This window comes from Porites lutea, chromosome 4, assembly GCF_958299795.1.
Source record: "Porites lutea chromosome 4, jaPorLute2.1, whole genome shotgun sequence".
Lineage (NCBI taxonomy): Eukaryota > Metazoa > Cnidaria > Anthozoa > Scleractinia > Poritidae > Porites > Porites lutea.
Genome location: NC_133204.1, coordinates 45,998,172 through 46,025,671, shown reverse-complemented (window position 1 = coordinate 46,025,671; position 27,500 = coordinate 45,998,172). Strand labels below are relative to the sequence as shown.

The 27,500-nt window shown below is 38.8% G+C and overlaps 4 protein-coding genes across 6 annotated transcripts in view; 3 read left to right on the top strand and 1 right to left on the bottom strand.

Moving 5' to 3' along the window:
- The window catches only part of LOC140933809 (acid-sensing ion channel 3-like), a 13,831-nt gene extending 12,009 nt beyond the window's left edge, over window positions 1-1,822 (top strand). For both annotated transcript variants that reach the window (XM_073383467.1, XM_073383466.1), the window contains exon 6: window positions 1-1,822. This exon is cut by the window's left edge and continues 1,169 nt beyond it. The gene's annotated coding sequence lies outside the window, so the exon portion shown is untranslated.
- Window positions 1,823-6,958: 5,136 nt separating this feature from the next.
- Window positions 6,959-19,448, top strand: LOC140933807 (acid-sensing ion channel 2-like). Its single transcript, XM_073383465.1, has 6 exons — window positions 6,959-8,169; window positions 13,963-14,110; window positions 14,780-14,845; window positions 15,332-15,500; window positions 16,259-16,350; window positions 17,507-19,448. The coding sequence occupies exons 1-6, from the start codon at window positions 7,123-7,125 to the stop codon at window positions 17,620-17,622; spliced, it is 1,638 nt and encodes a 545-aa protein (XP_073239566.1). The 5' UTR covers window positions 6,959-7,122; the 3' UTR covers window positions 17,623-19,448.
- Window positions 19,449-21,741: 2,293 nt separating this feature from the next.
- Window positions 21,742-25,081, top strand: LOC140933806 (dynein light chain Tctex-type 5-A-like). The gene is made up of 2 exons (XM_073383464.1): window positions 21,742-22,382; window positions 23,140-25,081. The coding sequence occupies exons 1-2, from the start codon at window positions 22,109-22,111 to the stop codon at window positions 23,442-23,444; spliced, it is 579 nt and encodes a 192-aa protein (XP_073239565.1). The 5' UTR covers window positions 21,742-22,108; the 3' UTR covers window positions 23,445-25,081.
- Window positions 25,082-25,232: 151 nt separating this feature from the next.
- LOC140933805 (uncharacterized) overlaps window positions 25,233-27,500 on the bottom strand; it is a 7,803-nt gene continuing 5,535 nt past the window's right edge. The window contains exons 5-6 of one of the 2 annotated variants that reach the window (XM_073383463.1): window positions 26,595-26,696; window positions 25,233-25,493 (exon numbers count right to left, since the gene is read on the bottom strand). In XM_073383463.1, coding sequence (XP_073239564.1) covers window positions 25,380-25,493; window positions 26,595-26,696 — 216 coding nt within the window. In that variant the 3' untranslated portion in view covers window positions 25,233-25,379. The remainder of the gene's footprint in view (window positions 25,494-26,594; window positions 26,697-27,500) is intronic. The other variant, XM_073383462.1, reaches the window with a different exon arrangement.

The following is a 27,500-nucleotide window of genomic DNA, read 5'->3' as shown; positions in this document are numbered from 1 at the left end:
AAATTAGTCTTTGACGCAGTTTTTAAGGAGCCATATATATTTTCTCATACCTAACATTTTCAGCAGGTTAGGACTAAGTCGAGGTGTTCAATCTTGTGGGATAAATGTTATGCAATGATGGTTGTGTCCTTGGCGTAATATCTGCTCGCCATAATAGGTAGTTACGTAATTTGAATTGATTTTAGCGAAAAAATGGACATCACAAATAAGCCATTTCCGAGTTCCACAAACTCTGGCTGTCAAAACTAGGCTAACTGCAAAACCTCTCTTCTGAAAATGAGCTTTAATTGCATGAGAATAAACAAACTCATCTTCGCACTTGGCCTCGCTTTGAAAAAGAGGCTTGGGGCTACTCGGAATTGGCCTCTTTAGGACCTGAAAGTTGACTAAAGTGGGAATAGTGTTGTGACGCAAAAGTTTAGACTCGCGACAACAAATTTTACCAATGCAACGGAGTTTACGCAATATAAACCTGATTAAATGAAGGTTGCTTTGAGATTTGGGTATTGGGCAATTCACGTTGGGAAGCCATTGCTTCACTGGCGGTCACTCAAGCAAAGCATTTCAGTGAGTTCCTTATGCCAAATGCGCAATATCCAATTGTCAAAAAGAAATCACCAAGTCAACCTTAACTATGATAGAATTAGGCTATGAACTCCTAGGTGATTTTGATCGCCCAAGTCATATCAAGTGGTGTTCTGACGATTGCATTAGACAGTCCTATGGAGACACCTCACATAAGATGCGGGACGATTAGGACTGAACGCGCGATTGCAATTGCCTGGATATAGTTTAACTCTCTATAAAGGCTAATGTCCGCATCCCCCAGTTGTCCCTTAAAATCGCGCAGATTGAGATGATCCGACCGATCACATTGAAACCAAGCCTCGTGCAACCACACTCGAAGAAGGACTCTTCTGCAACATCGCTCCCAACTTTAGCAAGTACTTGTAAATCCAGTGCGATAATTTAGGGTACTGGGGTATGTTCAGAGTTGAGTAGGTACAATAGACAATTAAATGCGCATAGTAACATACCTATTTTTGGCGTGGTACAGAGCGGTTTCACTCACGTGGCGGCCAACATCTATGCAAACATACATTGGAACAAAAGAATGCGTTTACATAACAAAAGAGTTCAACTGCCACAGGATTGGTTGGGAACACCACCATGGCCCCGCTCCTGCCTCTTTTTTTTTTTTTGTAACACCAATATGGCCGCCGTGACATCATGTAAAAACGCTCTATAGGTTATATATTGTAAGCATAAAGTTAACGGCAAACGGTCGAGATTACTACGCGACTATTTTTGCCATTGTTGACAACGCTTGTCGCTGGCCGTTTACAACATAAAGATGAGTACTCACGTGTTCATGAAATTCTTGAGCGAGAACGTTATTTTATTATCTATCTGAGGCCGTATTAGCAATCGTTTGAACGTCTCTGCCGTGTGCTGTATCCCGTTTGCCCAGAACGTGATGCTTACTATAACTCCCTTGTTAAAAGTGTTACAATGAGCTTGAAGGTCCTCATACTGCTTAGATGACAAGTTTGATTGCATGCTAAGAAACGTTCAGAACTACAAGTTCGAATTCATATTGTGTTTTCCCAATGACTGAAATGCTTGTGGTTCAATAGGACAGTCCTTTTTCAAAAGGAAAAGATTGACTGAAAGGACGTTTCTTTACGTGCTCTTGAAATAATCATATATGATAATCATAGCAATGAAAAAATTATGTCTCAAAGATATAGAAGATAGTGGAAAGAAATTATGATCTATTGATAGTGTTAAATAAATATAATTTTATTGTGTTTTTACGTTTTTGACTTTCTGAATTGAGTGGGTCAGAATAACGTCTTTTTCCTTGTAGTCACGCATCCTTTTGATTGTCTTTTATTCCTTCGGGTGCTCTAACATGACTGATCAGAAAATATTTGCTGCCCAATCAGAAGCGGGTACTTAGCGAAAGCAGAAAATATCATAATATTCTTTAATTTCCCATTGGATGGTGCTTAATGTAAATCCCACTTTTGCAATACATTGTGTTCTCTGATTTGCGCGTGAAACGCATCAGCTCTTCGTAAACTTGCACACACTGCTCGCGCGCAGTTCATGCAAAGAACAAAAGATAAAGCAAAAGTTTGGTTTACTTGAAACCCCACCCAAACGGCAGTTTAAAGAAGATTATGGTATCTTTCGCTTCGGCCAATTCAAAAGCGTCTGAAACCGGGTCGGCAAGAGTACGCCCCCAGTATCTTTCTCGCGTTCCAGACGTAAATTGTAACCCGCCTTGATAACTGAATTGAGGCGGGTATCCGAGTATGGTGTAATATAGCTCTATCGAAATCGGGTACTCAAGGTGTTAACACAACATAATCAGTTTGTGCTGGTTTCCAGGCACTAAATCTTGGGCACCAAGTGTAGCAGAGTAAAATTATGACGGTGTTGTCATCAGGGAATTTCTATGCTGGACCTTGCTCGATCCATTGATTAGATCTCTGCATCACGTCATTAGAGACCTTTAGATTCAAGGACGAGGACAACGAGTTCGAGATTTGACTTCAAGTTTTTTCGCGTATTCTCAAAATATAGACTCCCCGGGAAGCTTCATTTTACCATTTTTCACCTGAAAAGTTAGCACTGTTACCTTTAGCGAAGGAAGTTACACCCTCTTCCGATCGCAAAATGATAAAACTTCTAACATTTGATAACTTGTTTCCGCCAACTTCGACATTATCGCTAAAACTCGTAGTAGACTGACGAAGGCTACCACATTTTCCCGCCAAAATGTCGCTGGTTCACGCGCGAGTACTACTTAGTTTTGAGAAAATCCCGCACTCGTAGTCGTACTCGTCTTAGAATCTAAAGGTCTCTAATCTATTATCAGGCTACTAAGTCCTCTAGAGATTTCTGTAATCGACTGAGGCTATGTTTACACTATTCTGGATAGGTTTTCATGCCGGTATAGTATGAACAGCAAAGGTACAGAACTCTAACAAGTCCTTCACACACATTGAACATCGTTCCGGTGCGTTTGGCCGAGAGGGTTTGGGGCACTAAAATCCAGTCCTCACTCCTGAATATCTTCTTCCATGGATTCCGGTCCTCTTCACTTTCTTTACAGTCCAAATACCTGTTCACACTGCATTAAAGTGTTGAAGAGAACTTATCCGATATGTCACACTCCACTTTCAAGATTGGCGCGGGAGCTTCGCTCCTTTAAAGAAATCGCGCGGAAATCACAGTTGTTATGTGTCAACAGAAGCCTCATCCGGTATGGTTTTCGTACCGGCGCAAGCGCTGTACGGTTATGAGCAGAACTTGAGTTTCTAGTTAATTGGTTGATAAACTTTACGCCCAGCTCGGGCCGGGATCCAGGTGTCTTGTATATGAGTAAAACTTACATAACCACATTAACGTTCCTCCCCTCAAAATTTTGTTTGCCCTGGCTAAGAAACTTTATGTTTTTTGGTTCAAGAGGAGCGGTTATATACAGTGTTATTTAAAAGTACATAACTTAAAAGAAAAGACTTCCAAACACCACTCATTTTAATATTGCAGTAATATTGCGGTAAATCCACACCTATTCGGAAATTTTCTAAAAAGGAGGAACGCCGTCTTATAGTTTTCGCGTGGACGAAAAACAAAAACGGCGTTTACGAATACGATTATGTCATGCATCATGCTACGCATGTCCTTTTTTGGTGTTGTCGTGTGGATGGGCACTGTAGGGAGCTTAAGCAACGACTTCGACGACGGCATCGAGAACGGATCAAAAGCAAGAGGTTAAATTTAGCAAAACAAAACTTTGATTGGCATCGATCACGCTTTTTGTACATTTATTTGCCGTTGTTGTACAGCCACGACGTCAAAATGCCTAATTTCACGTTTTCTGGAGGACGTTAACACAAGGCAACGATTTTTCTAATTCTTTTTTTAAACTTAGATACAGTCCCTTAGAATTCAACTGCAGAAAAATTTGCCAGCATTTGACAAATTGAACGCCATGGAATAAGAGTGATAAATTTTGAAACAAAGTGAATTCACTTTTAAAGAGACATTTTCGCCATCGTCGTCGTCGTCATTGCTTAAAATTCCTATTCTCGTCTCCAGAGCCCGTCGTTTCTTGGTCACGGGGTCTTGAAACGAGGAGTTCGTTACAAATTAAGCCGAGTGGCTGTGGGGACGAGAATGATGGATGAGCGAAAACGATTCGAGCGCTTGATGGACTCAAATTTTTCCAACAACGGAGAAAAAAATCTCCGTTTTAAAGATATCCGGATACGCGTGGACGAGGTCTCAAAACTTTTGTTGTTCACGGTCCCTAATTTGTCGAAAAATTCTCTCCATAGCTCCTCTCTCCGCTCCCCCACAGAGGCCTCGCCTCTTTTTATCGTAGGGAGGGCGAGGGACAAGGAAAAAGAAAGCGCGCGGGGCACGATGAGAAGGGAAAAGAGAGGCCTGCTCCCGCCTTTTCCCTCTTCCCATCTTCCCCTCGCGCGCTTTCTATTTTTCGATTTTATTGGGATACCCAGCGGTAGCCTCTGCGGAGGAGAGAGCCGTAACTCAACAAATCCCAACAGATGAGAAAATCGTTTTTTTTCCTGCTGGCTTGAATCACCCACACACTAACAGCACGAAACATACGGAACAACAATGGGCGTATTTCCGTTGCATATATATATTTTTGGTTTGTTTTAGATTATATGTGGAAAGAAAACATAATTGAGGAAGATTGATTTGATGGAAAAGTATAGAAATACCGGAAGGTATTCAGTTTTTTCTTTCTGAAATAGCTGAATTACTGGTTGCTTTTCAAGGCGGTATCTTGGCTATGTTATAAATAGCTACCAGTTCAGTTGATCAATAAGCTGGGAATAACCGCCTAAAGATGAAGAATTTACAAACTGCTGTGCATAGACTTATCCAGAATAGTTATACCGCCTGCCGCTTTTTAAAGTAAAATATTTTTTAGGAAACCCTATAGCTCTTGCTTTATAAACAGGACGAAGTTGTAACCCATCCAATAAAAATATTAAATATAATCGACTGTAAAATAAGCTTATTTTCGTTTCGCGATAGCTTTATCAACACTTAACGTCCAGTTTTTCCAAATCGCTTTCCCCGGTTTTCTTTGGTGTTAATTGAGAACTTTCTATATATTTTCAAGCTCGAGCCGCGTGAAATTTGCCAATTTCTTTAATCTGCAAATCTGCAAATCTTTATATTAATATTAACACGTCGTTGCTATTATTATATTTTCCGAAATTGTGCAACATGGGGCTATGTATTTATTCATACTTTGTTGAGGGTTATGAATGAATTTCACTTTTTACTTCTAAGCTTTAGCTTTATGGTGATGTGACTTTAGCAATACTCACGGATACATCAATCTTTTTTAATGCTTTTTAATGCGTCCTTTCTAAAAATCACAGAAAATCGTTTGCGGTTCCTGCCTCAAATCGCAGCTTTGCGCCGGATGAATTAATTATTAACAATTTGCAAATATTGCACTAGCAGAATTATACATGTATCTTTATCTCTACTAAAAATGTATTTGTACACTAAAGGTCTTATCTTTCTTTTAGAGATGCGTCAGTCTTTTTTCACCATTATGACATGCTGAAGTTAAAAATGGCCATATAAACTTGCTAATAAGCAGGATAAACTCAAACTAGAGCCGCAAAAGGAATATTACCCGCGGTTTCGACTTTTTGCTTAAAATTCAAGCGGTAGTTTAGTCTTATTCAGAGATAACATGCCGGATTTTAACCGTCGACAAGTCTACCAAACATCCCTAAGCAACTTGAAACGTCTTTCCTGGTATTCTGTGATAACAATTTTGCATAGGAAATAAAAGTCAAATAGAATAACGCTAAAGTACTGATAATCAGTAAAACTATCGTGATTATAATGAATAATGGTTCTTATAAGGATTACTTCCCTTAGCGACCAGGAACCGACAAAAACAGTTTGTCCTGATTTCTTATAGTGGATCTGTCTCTTAAAAAAATGTTGTACTTATCTGCCAAACGGCAGATAATTGATTAACGAAAAGAAAAACGAAAGAAATACCAAAGAATTGAAATAAAGATAAGAAAAAAAATAAATAAATAAAGATTTAATAGTCAAAAGCTGAAGTTATGCTTAGTTGAATCCACTATCTGTTGTCGTTTCCATTTGTTCCGGCGATGTTTTCTAATCTGCTACTTATTTTACATATTATTTCTTCATGGTGATTTGACGGGCGTGTAGGACAGTTACACATAAATAATAAATTGTACTCGCGCAACTCAATCATCAACAAGCGATAATTCTAAGTTTTCGCAGTTTATCTCCCCCTTTTTTCCCAGGGGAGGGCTCAGCTGCTCGTCAACAAACGATTGTCTAAACATTTCATCTTTTCGTTTACTAACGGTGCGAGATTATTTAGTGGAAGCACTGGACGGAGAGCAATAAATTATAATTTGACAACAATTTAAATACCTAAGATAAATAAATGATATTTATTTTCGAAAATACGGATACAAATGTAATTACAATTATTAAAATGGAATAAAGCGTTTTTCAGATCTCGTTACTGCTTTGTAAATTCTTTCGATGAGCTTTTCACTGAGTCAATTCGACTGTTGTCGCTGTCATGTTTTGTGTTTAATAACATTTGACGTTTCAAGAGTTGAAGGGCTGTTTTTGATAAATGAGGTTATTGTCAAGAAAATAAGTCACGGGGTGATACAGTGCGGTATTTCCCTGGTCCAATACCACCTGTCAGTCATGATTGCACCTTGAAATGAAACAATACAACTCATCCAAATATCTAACATCTATTGACATGCAAATTTGGGTTTTAATTGGGCTGGAGACATTCAATACAGCATCTGATTGGTTTTGCACACCCAGGCCACTCAAGTAGACTAGAGAAAGATTCAATTAACAGGCATCAGTGCTGAAATATAAGTGAAACTTAGTGGGGATTTGGTCATACGGGCAATCTTTATGACGCCGTTGCAGGTAGACTCCATTATTCTGAATCTGAGTCCTTCCGGCTTGGTTCAAGGTGGTTTGTTTAGCTTCACTGTTCAGTTGCGAACTCAGGCTGTTTTGCTGTGAAAGCTGGTGAACATGTCTAACTTGTTTAACGAAAACTATGCTGCCACGGATGACACTGGCGATGTGAAAATTGTCATCAAAGGCAACGACTGTAACAAGAGCAGCAATGGTGCTAGCAGCATTTATGCTTTCTGCAACCATTGTAAGAAAGACATCTCCGTCGTGTATATCAAGTCGGATGCGAAAGGCAAGGAGCTTGAAGTAACGGAAACGACGATGAAGACCAATTGGCCTGCTGTGAACGACGGATCTTATCCCGAGAATGACTACGACAAATGCAAGAAAAACAATGATTATGAAAGCTGTAAAAAGCTACTGGATGAAAAGAAGAAGTCGGGCAAGATACATGACTTGTGGGTGTCGTTTTTAGACTCTTGTACCCTTCATGGTTTTCATTTCTGTTTTGCAGGCAATCCTCCTGTTCGACGCGTGTTATGGACATTACTTTTGCTCGGAGCGTTCTCGCTGTTTGTTGAAAAATGTTTGACCAGCGTCTATAATTACTTTGATTACCCGTTTACTACTACCACTGTTATCGTTTATGAAAGCAGTATGGTGTTTCCCGCGATTTCCATTTGCAATTATAACGACGCTCGGTTATCTGTAATGAACGGAACTCTCGTGAATGAGCTGTATGTGAGAAAAAACATAGATGGACGAAACTCTAGTGATATTGAAGGTAACATTACAGGCAAAATTATGCAAGATACTTTGTCAAAGGCGGCCCATCGCCTTGACAGAATGCTTCTGGAATGTAATTACGGAAAGGACCACAAGTGCGATCATAACAACTTTACCGAGTTTAAAAACGCCTTTGGAGATGTCTGTTTTACATTTAATTCTGGTAAAAATGGTTCGAAAATTCTTAACACCACAAACACAGGACAGGACAGAGGACTTCGCTTACTTATTGATCTTCAACACTACGAGTATTATTATGCTGTAGAAAGTGCTGGGTTCAGAGTTATTCTGCACGATCAAGCTGAGACGCCGGTTAAAATGCAGGGATATGCCGTTGCACCGGGCTTTACGACCTACATGGAACTTCAGAAGAAACAAGTAGGTGTTTCAATTATATTTTGAGTACTTCTTAGTTTTTATTAACTTAAGTATACGTGTTAAATTAGCATGCAAAATTCTTATAATTTAATAAACACTTAATTGCAGTGTTTCTTTGATGTCTTATCGTCTTAATTTTTGCAACACTTACTATTGTTCGCCGTTATCGATTTTTTCATTCCATCAATCATCGTCAATCAAAATCAGAAAAAATAAATCACGGGAAGGGAAACGACTAAAAAAAGTGAAAAATAACCTCAACATCTTTAATCAAAATCAATATCAGTATATACAACTAAAAACAAAAGTGAAGTGAAAAGAAAAACTTTCCCTGCTAAAACATGTCAAAGAAACAAGAAACTTAATTTTTTCTCTGCCATACATCCCAGTAAACATGTATCAGTATTTGGCTTGTCTTATTTATATTATTTCTTAATAGTTGAACATAATTTGCTGAATATATTCACCAGAATCCGTTGTATTTGCAGTGTCCTTTAGGCTCATTTCTCAGACTCCATTATGAGACATATAATCAATGTCGCTACATTTTTTTATATCGCTAAAATTTTTGAATCCGTGGAGAAAATCCTGAAGGGTGATCTTTCAATGCACCCTCATCGGTACAACTTTTGTACGGTGGATTTAATAACATTTGATGTCCTTGGATTATTTTACAAAATGGGATATGAGAGATTTTCAACGCTGATTTATCGCCAAGTCGTAAGGATGAAAGTCTGCTCTGTTTGTCAGTTAAGGGATATACCCCGCCTTACGCCTGACTAAACAAAGTAAAACACAGCAAATTGTAGGGTGTTATGGCAATAATAAGACTGATCAATGTTGTTCTTTCAAACAACTATCAACAGAAAGGCTACTTTGTGATACTATAGAACAAAATATAAACACTTTTAAAAAGATTTTTTGACCTCCTAAAGATCTCGATATTTGAATAAAAGACTAAAGCAGCATGACCACTCGCACACAACAAAGATTTTAAATAAGATTTTCAATAAGTTAGACGAGACTTTTATGTTCGTAATTGTCTCTTGGGAAGACCAATTTTTACATTTGTCTTACTCGATGATCTTATCAGAATAGGCGTTTGAACTGTTACATCAGGGTTCTGAAAAAGACTGCTGTTTGAATTTGACCTAGACAAAGATTTTGCAGTTGTATTTTGTTTTTCATTTCTTTGGTACTTTCCTATTTTGATTCGATTTGTCTTGTTTTGGTTTTGGCGGAGCAGTGTAGACGTCATACAATACGATCAAAGCCATAAAAAAATACTTTGAAATTTAAGACTCAAGGTTTCCCGGCTGCATTTTCCGTTGGCAATAGCATTAACTAGGTCGCCATTAACAGATATTTGGAAAAATGACAACCACAGCTGTATTAGAAAAAGATGAAAATTGTTGAAGTGAGAGCCTGTCATTATTCCGAGAAGTCTTGGGTATTTACCTTTTACATGGAAAATGCGGAAATTTCTGTTGGAAAATTAAATGGCTCGCGTCGTTCTGTTTGAGAAGAAAATATGTGACGAAAATACTGAAAATATGGGATGTGATTTGAGGCGATCAATCTTTCAACTCTTTTGAGTCTTTTTGGCAGATTTGGTCATACTTTGTTGCAGGTCATTCTTTCACCATGTCAAATTTTATACTGAGTTTTATGTTTATGCTAGAGTTCCACCCAGGTGGTTTGTGCAAATTGTAAGCACCCATTGTCTCCAAGTTTCACATTTTCATGGACGACAATAGCTGACATCTCTGTAAATTCCAAATACATTGTTAGTTACTTCTGTTCACGTGAAACACTACCCCTGAATAAAGAGAGGCTCTCACTTGTAAACACGAAATTTCAGACAAAAAAATAACGCATTGTAGCTACTATTTTATTGTCGCGCGTATAAAAAGACGATAATTCTTAAATCTATCGATTGGTTTCCATATTATTCGCCCATTTGTTAAAGTAGACCAAAATGTTAATCTTTCTTTCTACGAGCAAAAGCTATCCAAATGATCTTTTCAAACTCGTAAAGAATGAAACTACTATGAGGTGAAATTGCATTTCGATAACGCTCTGATAGATTTTCCTCGAACTTTACGAACATCGAGGCAGCTTTTGGAGGAATATGCTCCCGTGAACGATTTTAGAAAAAAAACCCAGTGCCAAGAAATACAGCTGCAAGTAATTGGGGCAATGACGTCATGAAGTTGTCATGCCAACTCCAACGTCAACGTAACACGGATCATAGTCCTTGCTCATCTTTATCCACAACTGTGGTGGTCATTTTTCCAAAACTTTGTTAATGACGACGTGGGTAGTACTCAAACTTGGGAGGTATTTTCCCTGAAAAATCCATTCGAACCACCTTAAGGTGACTCGACCCAGTTTTTTGGGGGGGTACCATCCTACTTTCAAGCTCTCTGGTATCCCCACCTTTACTTTTATCGTAAGTCTAACACATAGAATGGATAACATATCGATCAATCTACAATGTAACATAAAATTTTTGGCGATCGGAGTAAATGTCACGTGGTTATAATGCCACGCCCCTTTGAGGTCTGAGTCGAAAATCTGCTGTTACCGGCATTTTTTCGTGAAAATCTCTCGGCTACACATAGTGCGCATTAGTGCCTTGCGCTGAACAGAGTTTCACCAAAATCGCAAAGACCCAATTCGAGAAATTCAGCGGTTTCCAAATTTAGGTCATAATTTATGCGAAAATGATAAGCAAACTTTACACGGATTATATCTAATAAACTATGAGATTTATCTCTTTATTTTGGGCATCGTTATAACAGATGGGTCCTTGCAAGTCAGCAAAACGCTTTAGGGCCTTGTAAATGCGCGTGATTTCGAACAAAGCAAACATATAGAAATTATAGTTTTCGCTATTTGTTGACGTTTGTCAGCGTTTAAGAGTCTTTCTCACGAAAAAAGCATTTTCTTAAAAATTCGTAGTTTTTTTTCCTTCAAATTTTTTCAGGGCCACAATTGATGAACTTACTACCCGGACTCTGAATTTCATGGTCATTGAAAAACTGTGACATTATCGTCTATAAGCCCAAACTTGAGTAAACATTGAAGATTTTTAGCGTTTTGGCTGAGTTTGTGCTTTGGGAGTTGTCTATTGTTTCTAGTCTGTCATGATACAGCATTCTTGTTCAGCACGCGTGCAATGACCGCGCTTGGCTGACTTCCGAATGCTCACCGGGATATAATAATTTTGGTACAGTGAGACAGGCCATCGCGTGATACATAGAGGTTTAACTCACAATTTTTAATCAATTCTCGTGCTTCTTGTGCCTTTGCAAAAAAAAAAAGAAGTGCTACACACTAAATCTACTTACTATTAAAAAAATTTTTTTTTTCATAGGTTTAATGCAAGCCAATAATTAAACCAACTCGTGACGGGAATCCCTTCTGTTTTCTTATACTAAATTATCATATCTCGGTGAGCATTCCGAAGTCAGCCAAGCGTGGTCATTGCACGCGTGCTGAACAAGAATGCTGTATAATGACAGACTAGAAACAATAGACAACTCCCAAAGCACAAACTCAGCCAAAACGCTAAAAATCTTCAATGTTTACTCAAGTTTGGGCTTATAGAAGATAATGTCACAGTTTTTCAATGACCATGAAATTCAGAGTCCGGGTAGTTAGTTAATCAATTGTGGCCCTGAAAAAATTTGAAGGAAAAAAAACTACGAATTTTTAAGAAAATGCTTTTTCCGTGAGAAAGACTCTTAAACGCTGACAAACGTCAACAAATAGCGAAAACTATAATTTCTATATGTTTGCTTTGCTCGAAATCGCGCGCATTTACAAGGCCCTAAAGCGTTTTGCAGACTTGCAAGGACCCATCTGTTATAACGATGCCCAAAATAAAGAGATGAATCTCATAGTTTATTAGATATAATCCGTGTAACGTTTGCTTATCATTTTCGCATAAATTATGACCTAAATTTGGAAACCGCTGAATTTCTCGAATTGGGTCTTTGCGATTTCGAGCAAAGCAAACATATAGAAATTATAGTTTTCGCTATTTGTTGACGTTTGTCAGCGTTTAAGAGTCCTTCTCACGGAAAAAGCATTTTCTTAAAAATTCGTAGTTTTTTTTCCTTCAAATTCTTTCAGGGCCACAATTGATTAACTAACTACCCGGACTCTGAATTTCATGGTCATTGAAAAACTGTGACATTATCTTCTATAAGCCCAAACTTAAGTTACATTGAAGATTTTTAGCGTTTTGGCTGAGTTTGTGCTTTGGGAGTTGTCTATTGTTTCTAGTCTGTCATTATACAGCATTCTTGTTCAGCACGCGTGCAATGACCGCGCTTGGCTGACTTCGGAATGCTCACCGAGATATGATAATTTAGTATAAGAAAACAGAAGGGATTCCCGTCACGAGTTGGTTTAATTATTGGCTTGCATTAAACCTATGAAAAAAAAAAATTTTTTAATAGTAAGTAGATTTAGTGTGTAGCACTTCTTTTTTTTTTTGCAAAGGCACAAGAAGCACGAGAATTGATTAAAAATTGTGAGTTAAACCTCTATGTATCACGCGATGGCCTGTCTCACTGTACCAAAATTATTATATCCCGGTGAGCATTCGGAAGTCAGCCAAGCGCGGTCATTGCACGCGTGCTGAACAAGAATGCTGTATCATGACAGACTAGAAACAATAGACAACTCCCAAAGCACAAACTCAGCCAAAACGCTAAAAATCTTCAATGTTTACTCAAGTTTGGGCTTATAGACGATAATGTCACAGTTTTTCAATGACCATGAAATTCAGAGTCCGGGTAGTAAGTTCATCAATTGTGGCCCTGAAAAAATTTGAACGAAAAAAAACTACGAATTTTTAAGAAAATGCTTTTTTCGTGAGAAAGACTCTTAAACGCTGACAAACATCAACAAATAGCGAAAACTATAATTTCTATATGTTTGCTTTGCTCGAAATCGCGCGCATTTACAAGGCCCTAAAGCTTTTTGCTGACTTGCAAGGACCCATCTGTTATAACGATGCCCAAAATAAAGAGATAAATCTCATAGTTTATTAGATATAATCCGTGTAAAGTTTGCTTATCATTTTCGCATAAATTATGACCTAAATTTGGAAACCGCTGAATTTCTCGAATTGGGTCTTTGCGATTTTGGTGAAACTCTGTTCAGCGCAAGGCACTAATGCGCACTATGTGTAGCCGAGAGATTTTCACGAAAAAATGCCGGTAACAGCAGATTTTCGACTCAGACCTCAAAGGGGCGTGGCATTATAACCACGTGACATTTACTCCGATCGCCAAAAATTTTATGTTACATTGTAGATTGATCGATATGTTATCCATTCTATGTGTTAGACTTACGATAAAAGTAAAGGTGGGGATACCAGAGAGCTTGAAAGTAGGATGGTACCCCCCCAAAAAAACTGGGTCGAGTCACCTTAAATATACCAAATATACCTTTTCCTAATTCTGCTCCCGAGAGGACACAATGAAAACGAGATCGAGGCTTCAAGAGACCCTTTCTCGACTACATACATACATTTATTCCACTTCCCCACGGGGCTTTTGTTCATAGAAATGCAAGAACGGCCTTTCTCTGCTTTGATTTAAAGTCCTGACAATTTGTTATCTACCACAATTATGAACTGATACTTTCAAAATAAAACTAGAACTTCATCTTACCATTAATCCGGTTTTTAAAAAGTTTTCTCCTTCTGGAGAATCTCCATGAGCCTTGAGGATGAAATATTTTTTAGGATCCTTACTTTAAATCTTGCGTTTTCAGGTGACCAATTTGCCGCATCCTTACCGTACAAACTGTGGGATGCCTCCACTAAGGTTCTTCAAATCATACAGCAAATCTAAATGTTTCTTGGACAAACTGGCTCGTTACGTTATCAAGCAATGCAACTGTCGGGATTGGTTCATGCCGGGTAAGTTGTTGTGCAATATAGCTCTATTGTTTGGTCTTTTAACTTAGTTGTCTAAGTGTTCAGGGCAGGAGTTCCAACACATGAACCATTTACATGTTAAGCTGACACCTGAGCCCGTGTACAACCTTTGATGTCAGCTTTGAAATGTTCGAAAATAACTTGGAATTCCAACCTATGCAGGAGGTAAAGCTCTTCCTTCCGAATCATGCTTGAGCGTGCGAAATTCGGTCAATAAGGACAGCGATACATGCAAATTAGTCTTGTAACTCTGACTGGAAATTTGATTTTATTAAATCTTGTCTCAACCTGTACACCCTTTAAAAAAGTAGTTTCAAGATCCGTGGCTTTTTTGCCAAACCCGTCAAACAGCGTAAGAAGGCCTTAAAAGGAAACCGTGACACTCGGCGAACATGAGGATATGGGAAAGTAGGGAATTGTATTTTACTTCCCAAACTGCCTCACTAGCTTCAAAATAGTGCTTTTCTGACGAAATATCCAGGGGCAAATGAATGATTGTGATTGCATGTTATTCCCACTCTGTTGCTTTTCAAATTAAGACAGCCTTTCCTTACTGTCGCTTCTCATGGTTATGTTTTCCGGCTTTCTAATACTATTTTAAGAACTGAAAATGTCATTCGACTGAACAAGAAATTATTTTACAAACTTTAGGTGCTGATGATGGAATTCCCGTTTGTGGTTATAAAGCAAGTGACAGCTGTATGTGGCCGGCGTGGGGTAAGGCTGGTAGTGCTGTTTTAAGTTAAAATCATAACGTTTCATGTATTTGTTCGCCAAATAAATAAATAAATAAATAAAGAAATAATCTATATACATTAACAATCTTTAATAGTCTTTGTTGGTTTGATAATCTTAAAAGCTGTCTGGCTGTGTCCCTCTGCCTCTCTTAGGCTCTGTGATTGTATACTTCATGGTCTTATGCGCTCTGTATCTGTACTATTCCTCCAACTTGAGCATAGAGTCTCTATGATGTTGAAATCTTCCACCTTCATGCTCGTTAATAAAAGGTTTTGTAGGTTTTTGGTTCACTTTCTCAATCGCTATCGTACAATCCCACATTATCTCCACATTCTAATTGCCATTGTAGCTGCGAGATTTCTTCTCAACACTAACGACTTTTCTATCATTTTACTGGCACTCGCCTCAGTCTCCGCTCCAATATTCGATAAGCTGCTTGATAATTTCGCTTATTTGTGATTTTAGAGCATTTTCAAGACAACAAGTTGGATAAGTGCCCTGTGGCATGTGAAAGCGTGGAATTTTCAGCTCAATTATCCTACGCTCGTTATCCAGCCAACACCTACGCAGATTACATACTTGCCAAGAAGAGAAATCTGAAGGGCACGGACGAGGAAAATAGGCGATACCTTAGGTAGATTACACACATTTTTGTTTTCAAACTAGAAAAAGTTTGAACCTAGGATTCATGTCATAAGTAGGTTGAGTATGATCGTACGGGTGAACGTAGTCCTGAGTAGGACTGTTGTTGACAGTGACTAACGTTTCGACACTCTGTGGGGTAGTCATCTTCAGAGTCAAAGTGAGTTGTATCACGTCATCAGTTGATGGTATTAAACTTGCTTATCAACCTGATTAGTCAATTGAGTCGCAATGTTACTGGTCGTCTGTCAGTTAAGCCGTGATGTTAGGCTATGAAGACTCGAAATTTCATTGGTTCAATTCGATCCCTCTATTGTCACAGTTAAACAGTCGTTTATTGTTAGTCAGATTGTCGGTCTTCCAGTAATTTTCTCATAGTTAGTTTTGCTTGAGCCCTTCAATAAGTCCTTTGTACGTCACTGTAACTATTGACTACGTTTCAGTGGCGTTTGATCTAAGTTAGTAAACCAGCATTCTTAAGTGAGTCGCTGATATAGCCTGTAGAATGCGTAATACATGTCACTCCGGGATTTCTTGATCTCGATCGAAGATACAAACATTTGAAATAAGGACAGATTACAAATGCTTCATATACCGTGAAAAATCATCATTATCACCATCACGGCTGGTTGGTTTTCACTTTGTTCAAGACCCTTGAAGTATTTAGATGGTAGATCTTTTACCAGAAGTGTACAAAAAAAGGATTGGAACCTTATTAATGTTAGCGATATTGTATCCATTTCGTCTCAGAGACAACTTGCTTGAGCTCAAAATTTATTATGAGTCTTTGACATACTCCGATGTGAAGCAGGTACCCAGTTATGATCTGTACAGCTTGTTAGGTAAGTTTAAAGTTCTGTGATAATTCACTCATAATAGAATTTAACGCATGTAATTAATTAACATCGACGTAAAGCTGCCTCGAAAAAAGAGAAAAACTAGCGTTTTGTTTAGGTGTCAGTTAGTAGGAGTGGAAAAAAAAATAATGAAAAGCGGACTTTATGTAAGTGTCAATGTATTCAGTATGAAATAATAATTCGGGACACTATTTTTAGGACTGCTATTTTAAGTGTTCACCCGAGCTATGAGAAGGCCTAGCCGTTTACAGGGCTAAGGTAGTACTTTCCGGCATTTCTCAGTTATTTTAAGATCCTGAGTATTGGTCCAGCCCCGGGAATCAAACCCGCGACCTCCTGATCTACAGTAAAGCACTTCAGCGACTGAGCTAATCCTGCGGCAGTGGAATAGACTAGAGTAGGGTAGAGTGGTGGGCTGGTAGAGTGGTGGTATAGAATAGATAATTGTTTATTCTAATCGTTTGCACTATTGACTGAACTACCGGGTAGGTCAGCAAAAAGCAAATATAGTTACATAATACATTGATATGGCCCTCAGCAAAGTCATTTAGTGTATTGGTGCTACCAGGTACGTAACGGGCCTCGGATTGCGGTGCCTAAGAGAGTTAAAACTCCTCTGGTACGTCGGGAGGAAATACCTTTCCTGAGGGGAGGATGCTGTCCGGCCTTTTTGAGGAACCTCTCGTCAGTAGCACCCTACCTGACTCTAACGTTGTACAGTTTATATAGAGAAAAGGTGTCCGGAAAAGAGGGTCACCCTCCCCTCCCAGCCCAGTCAACTTTAGCAAGCGTTTATATGGCGAAAAACTTGACCCCTTTGCTGGAGCCAAGAGCTGACAACGGGGCTCCGCATGATCTTATTGTCTCACCTTGACCGAGTTTACCCGGCTGGGCGAGCCGAAGTCTTTATATGGAGAAAAGTTACCCAGGCTAGCAGAGTGACCTCACCAGTTTTCTAAATTAAAAATCGTTATTATTTTCGAAAAATACGACCAATTGACTTTTGTGTAGACCTTTTGTTAAGCACATGCATCGTAGCTTTTGTACTGCAAGGATCAATTCGTTCATTACTTTAAGGGTTTCATAAATTAAGTTTAATTTTACTCCTTATGTTCATTACTGTTTTTATTGTGTATATTAGGTGATGTGGGAGGTCAGATTGGTCTTTTCCTGGGCGCCAGTCTCCTGACGTTTGTTGAGTATTTGGATCTGTGCGCAATGGTGCTTTTTACAAAGTACAAGTATCACAATAAATAGTTGTCTGTCATATTTAGATATCTACTGCAGTATTCGAAGCTTTCGTAGGTCTAATCTTGGAAAGCTTTACTTGATAATGTATAAGTCTAGAAATTAACAGTAACCTTTTTTTCGGAGCATTAAGTTATAGGAAAACGCTCAATTAGCTGTTACGATATTTCGGTCATGTAGCGTTTGAATGTTCCGTTTTTGAGGATACTTGAAAAGTAACATGGCAAATTCCAAATTTATTATAGATATTAAAGAAAATACGAATATCCTGTTGAAAAAAGAATTATCAAGTCCATCCTAATGGAGCAAAGAAAACTTCAGAAACCTCTATTTTCTATAACAGCCTTTGGAAACACTCCTGTTGTTGTTTTCTAATGCCAGAAATATTTTTTTCGGGTCATTCATCTATTGTTCGTACAAAAGTGCGTCATAAATGATTTAACTTTGAATAATATATTATTTTTTATATTTTCAATTATCAGTTGTCATTTTTGGTCGTAGAACTCGTACTCTTTTTTTAATATTTGCCTAGACTGTTCACAGTCCCTTATTTTTCCGTACGATCGTCGAGCGCTTTGCTGTACAGGTGGCCATCTTGGTTTCAAATGTTCCGAGTTTAGGCTGGGGATGAGTGTCAAATCTTCCTCGGGGGCAGGGGACGGTTTGGAAGGAGGCGCCTCTCTCCCCTACCGCTATAAACCCGAACTCCTCCCCCCCTCTCGGTACATATGAAACCAAGATAGCCGCCCGTGCTGTTAAGCGCTCGATCCTGACGATCTTACGAAAAAATAGCGGACTGTGAACAGTCTAATGTTTGCCAAAATGAGAAAAATTAACATAAATCTTGTGCTAAGTGTTTCAATTCAGTGTTTGCACCTCTGAAGTTTCAAAGAATAGCCTCTACACTTTAAAAATAACCTGCACACTATAGCAATTTAATTATCCCTTTTCTACGATTTGCACTGTGTAAATAACCATATAACGTCAGAAATATGGCTTCTGAGAAAAGGAAAAAAAATCACAGAACGATGAGTAGTTCACTACTCCTAATACTTGGTTCTGCCTGTGGTATTATTACTGACCACAGTAAGTACGGTTAAACAGCAACTCAAATAGCATTGAAAAAGAGCAACTGCTCCGCAAAACGCACATGTACAAATCAGCGAAGCTTTCTTTCTTCGAAGGATAATCAAGCGGCCTTTGTGTAAATAAATTCGGGATGGCTTGATGACTTGTGTCCTTGCAACAATTCTCAAGAAACACAATGAGGAAGAGAGAGAAACAAATGACGTTAAAATCTTATATCAGATAATATGATTTTGTCAATAACAAAAACACGTTATTATTGAAAATGGGTTCATTAAGACCTAGAATATGCTATAACCAGCAGCAATGTATCCGACACCGTTCGATTTTAGGGGATGAAAAGTCCTTCGAATTCTTAGTGTTGGGGATTTAAACTCTTGGCCTTAGGAGTGGACTGTATCTTCCTCTCTTGTTTTTGAAGTTAATGTGGCGCGAGTGATTGGAAAGTGTAACTCTAGTCAATGACTGCCCTAGAGTGATACTGGAAAATAGGCAATAAAAACTGAATTTACTCATTCAAACTGTAACGTTCGTTGTACATTCATGTAATAGTCAAAGTACTGTGAAAAACAAAAACTAGTTAACTAACGTAACATTAGAAACCTTTAGATTCGAGGACAAGAACGACTGCGAGTACGAGATTTAAGTTAAAGTTTTTTCGCGTATTTTCAAAAAATAGACACCCCGCAAAGGTTCATTATACTTACCAGAAAAGTTAGCACTGTTTTCTTAGTCGGAGGAGGTTTTTAGGCTCTTTCCCGACCGCAAAATGATCAGATAAAACTTCTAACATTTGATAACTTTTTTCCGTCACTGCGACATTCTTGCTAAAACTAGCTGGACGATGGCTATCACATTTTCCTGCCAAATGACTGGTTCGCGCGCGAGCACTACATAGTATTGGGAATATCTCGTTATTGTAGTCGTCCTCGTCTTAGAATCTAAGACATCTAAGCTCTCTATTACTGGCGAGCCTGAGAAACCCGACGACGACGGCAGCAAGAACCTAAAAAAACAAATATTGATTTTATCAGCAAAGCAACAGCCTTGCACATGTATCGCGCTCTTCGGTACAATTCTTTCACGTCTACTGAACGACCACGACGTGGAACTTCCTAATGCGACGTTTTATCTAGGACTTGAACGCGACGAATTTTCTTTTATCTTTTTTAAGATAAATACCGCGCTGAAGAATTCTGCGGAAAAGTTCGCAGACATTTGACAAAATGAGAGAGGCTAAATAAATGCAATAAAGTTTGAAAGAACGCAATTTTTTATTGACATTTCGCGGCCATCGTCTTTATGGTTGTCTCTCCACGTTCCTTCACTTAAAGAAGAGACTGTCTATTTACGAAACATTACATTGTAAAGTGTTAGTTGATGTGACTTTTGTTTTGAAATAAGCTTTTATGGAGCCTGATCCTAGGTATGGATGAGGTTACCTCGCCTAACTCATAATACTGGGTAATGAGTTCATAGTTCAAAAAAAGCTTAAACTTTGTGGTGAATTAAAACAATGGTTACGTTATCTGTGTATTGTACACTAAGTACGAGCCAAGAATTCTTGTCTACCATGCCAAAGTTTCAAACCGCGCTTTCGACTGTGCGCACTAAAAACGTTCGAAAACGATACATTTGCACGTTTTGACTTTAGTTGAACTCTATGCGCATTCTACAAACACACGCGCCTGCGATATTTTCGGTCATCATTTTCATTTTGTTACGTTTTCGACCGTCCAGACTAATACGATATGTTTGCGTTTTCGTTTTGATTCACTTTCAAAAGCGATTTCAAATCAATGAAAGCGCTCAGCGTATTAGTGTGGACGTAAGGCCCAAACGCATCGAAATGTATGCGATTTCAAACCGTCGAAAACGCGTTAGTATGCAACTGGGCCTAAATTCGCATAAATGGCTCTCTGTAGGGAGTATAGCCTTGTGTAATTTTGTATAAATATAAGGTGTCCAACCTGATTTTGGGATATTCCCGCCAACCTGGTCACAATCCGAGGGTGTCACATCTCGCTCACTTAGTGCGTCCCATCGTCCTTTGTGGCCATAGAAGGGACCTTAAGATCCGACGACGGCGACGGCAACGGCAACGGGAACGCCATAAAAGCAATAGGTTTAATTTAATAGCAAAACAAAAATTTTGGCACGTGCATCACGCTTTTTTATACATTTCTTTGCCGTCATTGCACGACTACGACGTCAAAATGCCTAATTTCACGATGTACACAGGAAGCACACAAGCGACGACGAAATTTCCTCCCTCTTCCTGAGCTTGGATATGGTTCTAAGGAATTCAACTTTAGGAGGGTTCGCCTACATTTCACAAAGTTAGTAACTTGGAGTAATCGCGATGAAGATTGAAAGAACACGAATTCACTTTTTCAGCGTCGTTTTCTCTGCCGTCGCCGTCGACGGATGTTTTCGCCTATAAATCTACCCTTGATGTAACATGTATGGTCTCTTCCTATGAGATGCGAAAGAACTTTCTCCAGCCGTTTTGCGATAAATTTTGTTGCAAGCTTGTAATCTGTGGGATCGCTACATGTTCCTGGGAAACTGCCCACCTACCCCTCCCCTAAGACAACATTAACATATCTCACTTACAGCAAAATGTTGGCTTAGGGGAGGGTTAGGTGGGCAGTTTCTTAACGGCTACCATACAGGCTTGGTCAAATCTTTGCCGTAACGTCTGTGTGCCACGAAATAGTACGTGACCACAAGGTCCCTCTCTTTAGGACACTACGTTACAGAGCTCTGATGGTCACACACTTTCACGAATCGTCTAGCAAAACTAGAGATAAATTAAATGAAATCTCTTCCCCGACTTTCATTAAGGCAATTTTTTCGTGATTTTATCTATTTTACTCGGTCGAAGCTTACAGAACAATTAATTTTCTTTAATTACTCATTTCATTTGCTTCTTTGTAAATATATATTTTTTTCGGAACCGTTTATTAGAGTTCATTTCCTTCACATTTAATCTGCTCAACATTGTTTTATTCACCTAATAATCTGTTCCAGAGATTTAGCAATATTGAAGGCGTTAATTGTCGGCGTAATCTATCGAAAACCGATGTTCAAACTTAATTTCCCTGGAGACGACTATAGAATATTAACAATTGCTTTCGATAGGTTTTTTCGAACAAACAAAAGCACTTTGCGTTTCTGGATCATTAGCTGCGAGGTCATCTGAAGATCTGAAGCTCGACTTCCTTCACGAATTCTTTTGTTTCTTTATTCAAAACAGTATTGTTTTAAACCTCAAAAGAATCCAAAGATTCGGCGACAAGTTTCGAAGATAAATATTTCTGGTCATGGAAAAGGCCACAAGTTAATATCGATCGGTATAAAAAGTTTCTTCCTTGATTTTTCACGTTGGAGAACTAAACACAGTGTAATGGCGGACGCGCTTCTAAGCTTGCCAGGCAGAACTAAAGTTCGAAAAACTAGTCTTCCGTTGGCATCAACTCGAAGTTTTTTAGTAAAGAAACCGCCGCAAGCACCACTTCAACAACAAGGACAAGAAGGCGTTAGATTAAAGAGTGGAAGCACGCTTCGCGAAGATGAATTCTTGGAAGAACTCGAGCAACAACGGGAAAGCCATACGGAAGGAATTGTGTTGGAAAACACTTATCGAGTTGCACCAGACCCACAGAAGAAATTCTCACCTGGTTTGTTTTTTTATTAACTTACCTATACTTCATCTTGTTTGTGAAATTGCATATAAACATCGGCTTTAATTATTTGCTTTTTGGGTTGATATTAGCTTGAGTAATGGTAATTAATAAGGAGTGTGAAGTGGATTATATTGGTTGACTTTTAATTCGCAAGACTTCCTTAAAACCTCGCTAAAATAGAAATCGAAAAGCCATTCAACTAAGATGAGTCAAATTCTTGCGGAAGAAAATTGGGGACAAAACCTGAAACAAAACATTAGAGACCAAAAAAAGCGATGATTTTTCAAACTTATATCTAATTAACCTCCTTTTCTTAAAAAAGATCTAGAAATGCCATTTGTTGGGATTTATTTGTAGCTAGTGCATTTATTTGTAGCTAGTACTTGATCAAAGACTTGTGCCACTAAGCCAAAAACTTGCGAACATAAAAGAACTAGAGTAATGTTTTCCCAATTCGAACCTCGCATCACTGAATTCAGTAAGTGATATGGTAACAGGTCGTTACGCTCGAACGTCAATTCGCCCGAAGTTGTTTCACTTTGACGTAAGCCTGATAAAAGTAATCTTAACTACAAACATCTCCGATAAGCTGTGTTGTAGAGTGTTCTTTGTTATCCGGCTGATCGACTTAGGTCCGGGCGAAACAACTTTGGGGCGAATCGACGTTCAGGCGAAACAACCACAATTAAGTGCTATATCTGACAAAATAGGCTGAAAAAGTAGCGTATAATTTGTTTGTCATCCTTTACAGCTGCGGTAAAAAGGATTGCAGAGGACGTGCTGATCAACCGACTCGCCAGTGTCAGTTACGATCCGAAGATTTGCCGAGATCTTACTCTACAAATTTCAGATGAAGTCAGGTCCCAGGTCAAGCTTCTTGGATTCGATCGATACAAGATCGTGTGTGTTACGCACATTGGTCCGAAAATGGGTCAGAGCATTAGGGTCGGAAGCATGTGCTGCTGGGATGATAAAAACGATAACTTCGCGGAGTGCAGCTTCATCAATAACTCACTATTCGCAGTGGCGTTAGTATTTGGAGTGTATCAAGAGTGATAACACTGATATAGATTAAAACGTTTACGTGAAACAGTCAATTTGTAGATCATTCTCTATGATTTGTATACTATAATAGAGTACAGTTAGAACTGTAATATAGTTAGCCAGCGAGCCGCGAGAGGACGCGCGACCTTCGCGTTTTTCTCTCGCTACATCATAGTATCCTCCTCATACAGTGAGATATACCCTCTTCCTCCTTCCCATGTAACCCTGCGCACCAATGTGGAGAGGTGAGAAACGACTGGGAACGACTCAGGGCCTGATTTCTCCCCAGTAATCTCAGTCACCTCTACAATTGGCGCGCAGGGTTACATGGGAAGGATGGAGAGGGAGACGAATGGGGCGAGTCAGAGATATTGCTGCTGTGAATTCACCTTTCAATCTCTGTTTCGATTGTGTTCTTAATCATTAACATAAATTACCTTAGCTACAAGAGGGCAAATAAAACGTCAGTTGTTATTACCGCCTGTGTTTTATTCTCAAGTGACACACAACCATTGGATAATTAATACAGTACACTACAAATATCAGTCCGGCACTGTTCAGTTGACAGGCACAGGCTAGGCACCAAGAAGTGTATCAGGGGTCCACATTTAAGACCTTTAGGGGTATAATAACGAAGTCGTCAGAACCTTCAAAATTGCTATTAGGTTGGACCTTTGAGTTCTCACGAGATATTATTTCCACATTTTTTGGTTTGACTGATGTGATAGTGATGTGAATGTACTTGAAAGTAACCGAGCTGACTGGCTGAAGAATTAATGGAAAATTCAAATAATGTACCGAACGCAGCAGAGGACAGAATAACCTGGTGTAGTATATTGTGAAAAACGGAATATGAAAATCTCGAAAAGTATACGTGCGGCAATTTTCATTCAAGAATGATGTCTCAGCATTTTTATTGCTAAACTAAACTAGGATAGTAATTGTTCAGAAGAATGCTTAAAACCGGGAAGGAACAATGTGCTACCAGGGACCGCGGAGCAAGGTGAAAAGTGGCAGGGCTGACAATTGAAAATAATTTTTTCATGTTGAAAATCGAAAAAAAGGAATAAAATCATAGTATTTGATTTGTTTCTGTCCCGTGACTTCGCATACTTTATCCAGTGTATTTGTTGCTCTTTATAGGTCGACCAACATTCACGGTCAGTTCAGATTCAATGCAAGAAAAGACGCGATATACAATTTTAGTATAGAAAATACTACACTGAAGTGATCTGAAAAATTTCTAACTATGGCCGTTCACTGTTCAAGTAATGTAATTCTTCCTGCCATCGAATATTTCATTGATTCGAAAGGAGAAAGTGACAAAAGATAAAACTTTTATCAACTCAAAACAACTACTCACCTTCGTTTGGCTTGAAAAAGCTAGTAATTTTCTTCATTTCGTCTGACAAAACTGATAAAAAACTCTGCCGGAGCTGGAAGTATAAAACACGCCGCCGAAAGAAGCGAAGGCGTGGCCAAGGCATGGCGTTTGATCAAGGGGAAGTCGGCCCCAGAGCACAATTACCGCGAAAAGCACAGGAGCCCCACAAAATGCCTGGCGTTTGAAATTAAAGAAAATACAGAGAATATAGCGGAATATAGACGGAAAAAAAACTTGTTTCAAGTCTTTTTTTTTAAATTATTTTTCTTTTTAGCGGAAAAAGTGGGGGCGGGGGCGCAAAAAAGTGGTGGGGCTGCGGCCCTACCAGCCCCTTCCCCCTCCGCGGTCCCTGGCTACTACTAGTCCCCTTAGGGCTACGCGTATGATTTAGCTTAGATCATAATTGTTTCTTATGTCTTTAATAAATAAAGTATCCTTTAAGTTTTCTTCAAAGACACAAACAACTAACTGAGTTCTTGAACAGTACTGAGGATAGCGTACTTTACAACAGTCAAATCTAACTATGATACACAGATCTTGGTTGCTCCTAGACTTGCTCTTGTTCACCATTTGAAACGATCCGGCATGTTATTCAGCCAATCTTCCTCTTCGGGCGTGTTCTCTCTGCCCAGAACTTTGTTTCTTTGGGGAAAACGTCCAAATTGGTCGACTACCTCCTGAAGAAGGTAAAAGACACCACCAGTGAAATGACTAAATTTCACGATGATTGAATATAATTTATCATGCACATTACTGTGGAAGAGACTTTGTTCAGTACAGGAAATAAACAAACCCAGCGACCCGCTTCCCACTTTTGCTCTGATTTCAGTTTCTATATAAAACTAATCTTTGTTTTCATTACTCCTGTAACACCCGTCAAAGACCGGGAGAGCGAATAACGGTAGTATAAAACTTAGCTATAATCGGTTATATCCTATGTTGAAAATAAAATAGACACTCTAATTAAATTTAGTCTGCTACACTCTTTTGATAAGAACATATTTGAATCGAGGCTGAAATTTGCGAACCTTAAAGAATATCTTAAAAATAAACCCCAGGCTGAGATTTTCACAGAAAATGATATAATTTTGTGACTTGAAAATCTATAAATACAATAAAATAATATATTTTTAACTTAATCCTTTCTCTAAACGGCAAAACTAGCCAACCAAAAACGAAGAAACCTGCACTAACTATGGTTGATACCCCAATTATATTCTAAAACGGAATTGTCATATAAGCTATAATTTAAGAATAATACAAGAATATTCTCAGCATAAAATAGGAAGAAAAAGAAGAATGTTCAGCCAATCCCCCCCCGGGAGCCAAGGCCGGAAGAAAAACATTCTTATACACATATAAAAGAGTGTACATAAATAGTATGCAGCCAGAACTGTCAATCTGAACCCCTCTTATCACTACTTTTCTCTCTAGTGTTGAGTTGAATTTTTAAATCGCCATTTACTTTGTCAGTGAAATTAAGAGACCTGGATCCAGTTGCTCAAAGGTTGGATGATGTTGTCCACTGGTTGACGCAATTGACAGGCAGCGTGGCTGAGAGGTGCCGGCATCGAAGTCTCGCTCCGTTCTAGCTGGATTTCTTGCTCGCTTATTATCAGGATCAGCTTCGATCAGCTTAGTGCACTTAATCTATCAACATTGACTTTTCACCATAGTTGCCACGAACGCTTAGTATTCATTAGATAGCGAATTATCCTGTGGAGGCTAGAACCATTGCTATCCGGCTTTTGAACAACCGATCCCAGTATCATACACACCTTATGGAGACATGCAAACCTATACCACTGCTTTCCGTAAGTCTCGTGGTCTGTGCCTTTAGTGTCTTCTTCCAACTGTGCGTAAAGCTTAACGCTTAACTCCTACATAAAATATAACAATAAAGACAATAAGCGCTAAATGGAGTGAATTAAATTAACCCGTGAAACAGTATCTAAAAAATCACTGCCAGAAACCTAAAAAATATAAAAAAAGAAAACAGTGAAATTAGAGTGTAATATAGCGTAGTAGTGTACTATCTATTTCACGGGTTAAGTAAAATCACTCTATTAAGAAAACGAAATTGATAAAAATAAAAGAAAAGTAAAAAAAAAAAAAACAGTTTTGAACATAAGAAACTGTAACCTGTTCCAAGTGATCAGATAGTGTGGACGGCGCAAAGAAAAGAGAGCAGGAAAAAACAGCGAGGGGTTGGGGAAGGGAAAGAAAAGACAAAATCACCGCAACAAACCAGTGAGGTCAGCCGGATCTTGAGTAGACCTGGAGGAGACTGAGAGAGGGAGAACGATTGATAGTGCTCTCCTTCCTACCTCTTCTGTTCTTCCGCTGTTTTGCCTGCAGTGTTCTCCATTTCGCGCCATTCTCCTCTATCTGAACGCCTGGAACAGGCTATAAGGACTGCAAACGAGGCGAGTGTACGAATACAAGACGTCATTCAGTCGCTCAAGTCAAAGTGGCTGCTAGACCGGATCATTTAACAATTATTCCTCGAGCCCGAATGGGCTATTTACTCAGAGGCCATGAGGGCTAGCAAAACGTGATTCAGTCGCCACTGTTTTGGTTTTCAAAGCCAGCGCTTTTCGCTACTAGTGGGCTATAACATATAGTCTAGTAGTAGCTCAACCAATCAGAACGCAGCATTGATAATAGACCACTAGTTGGAATTT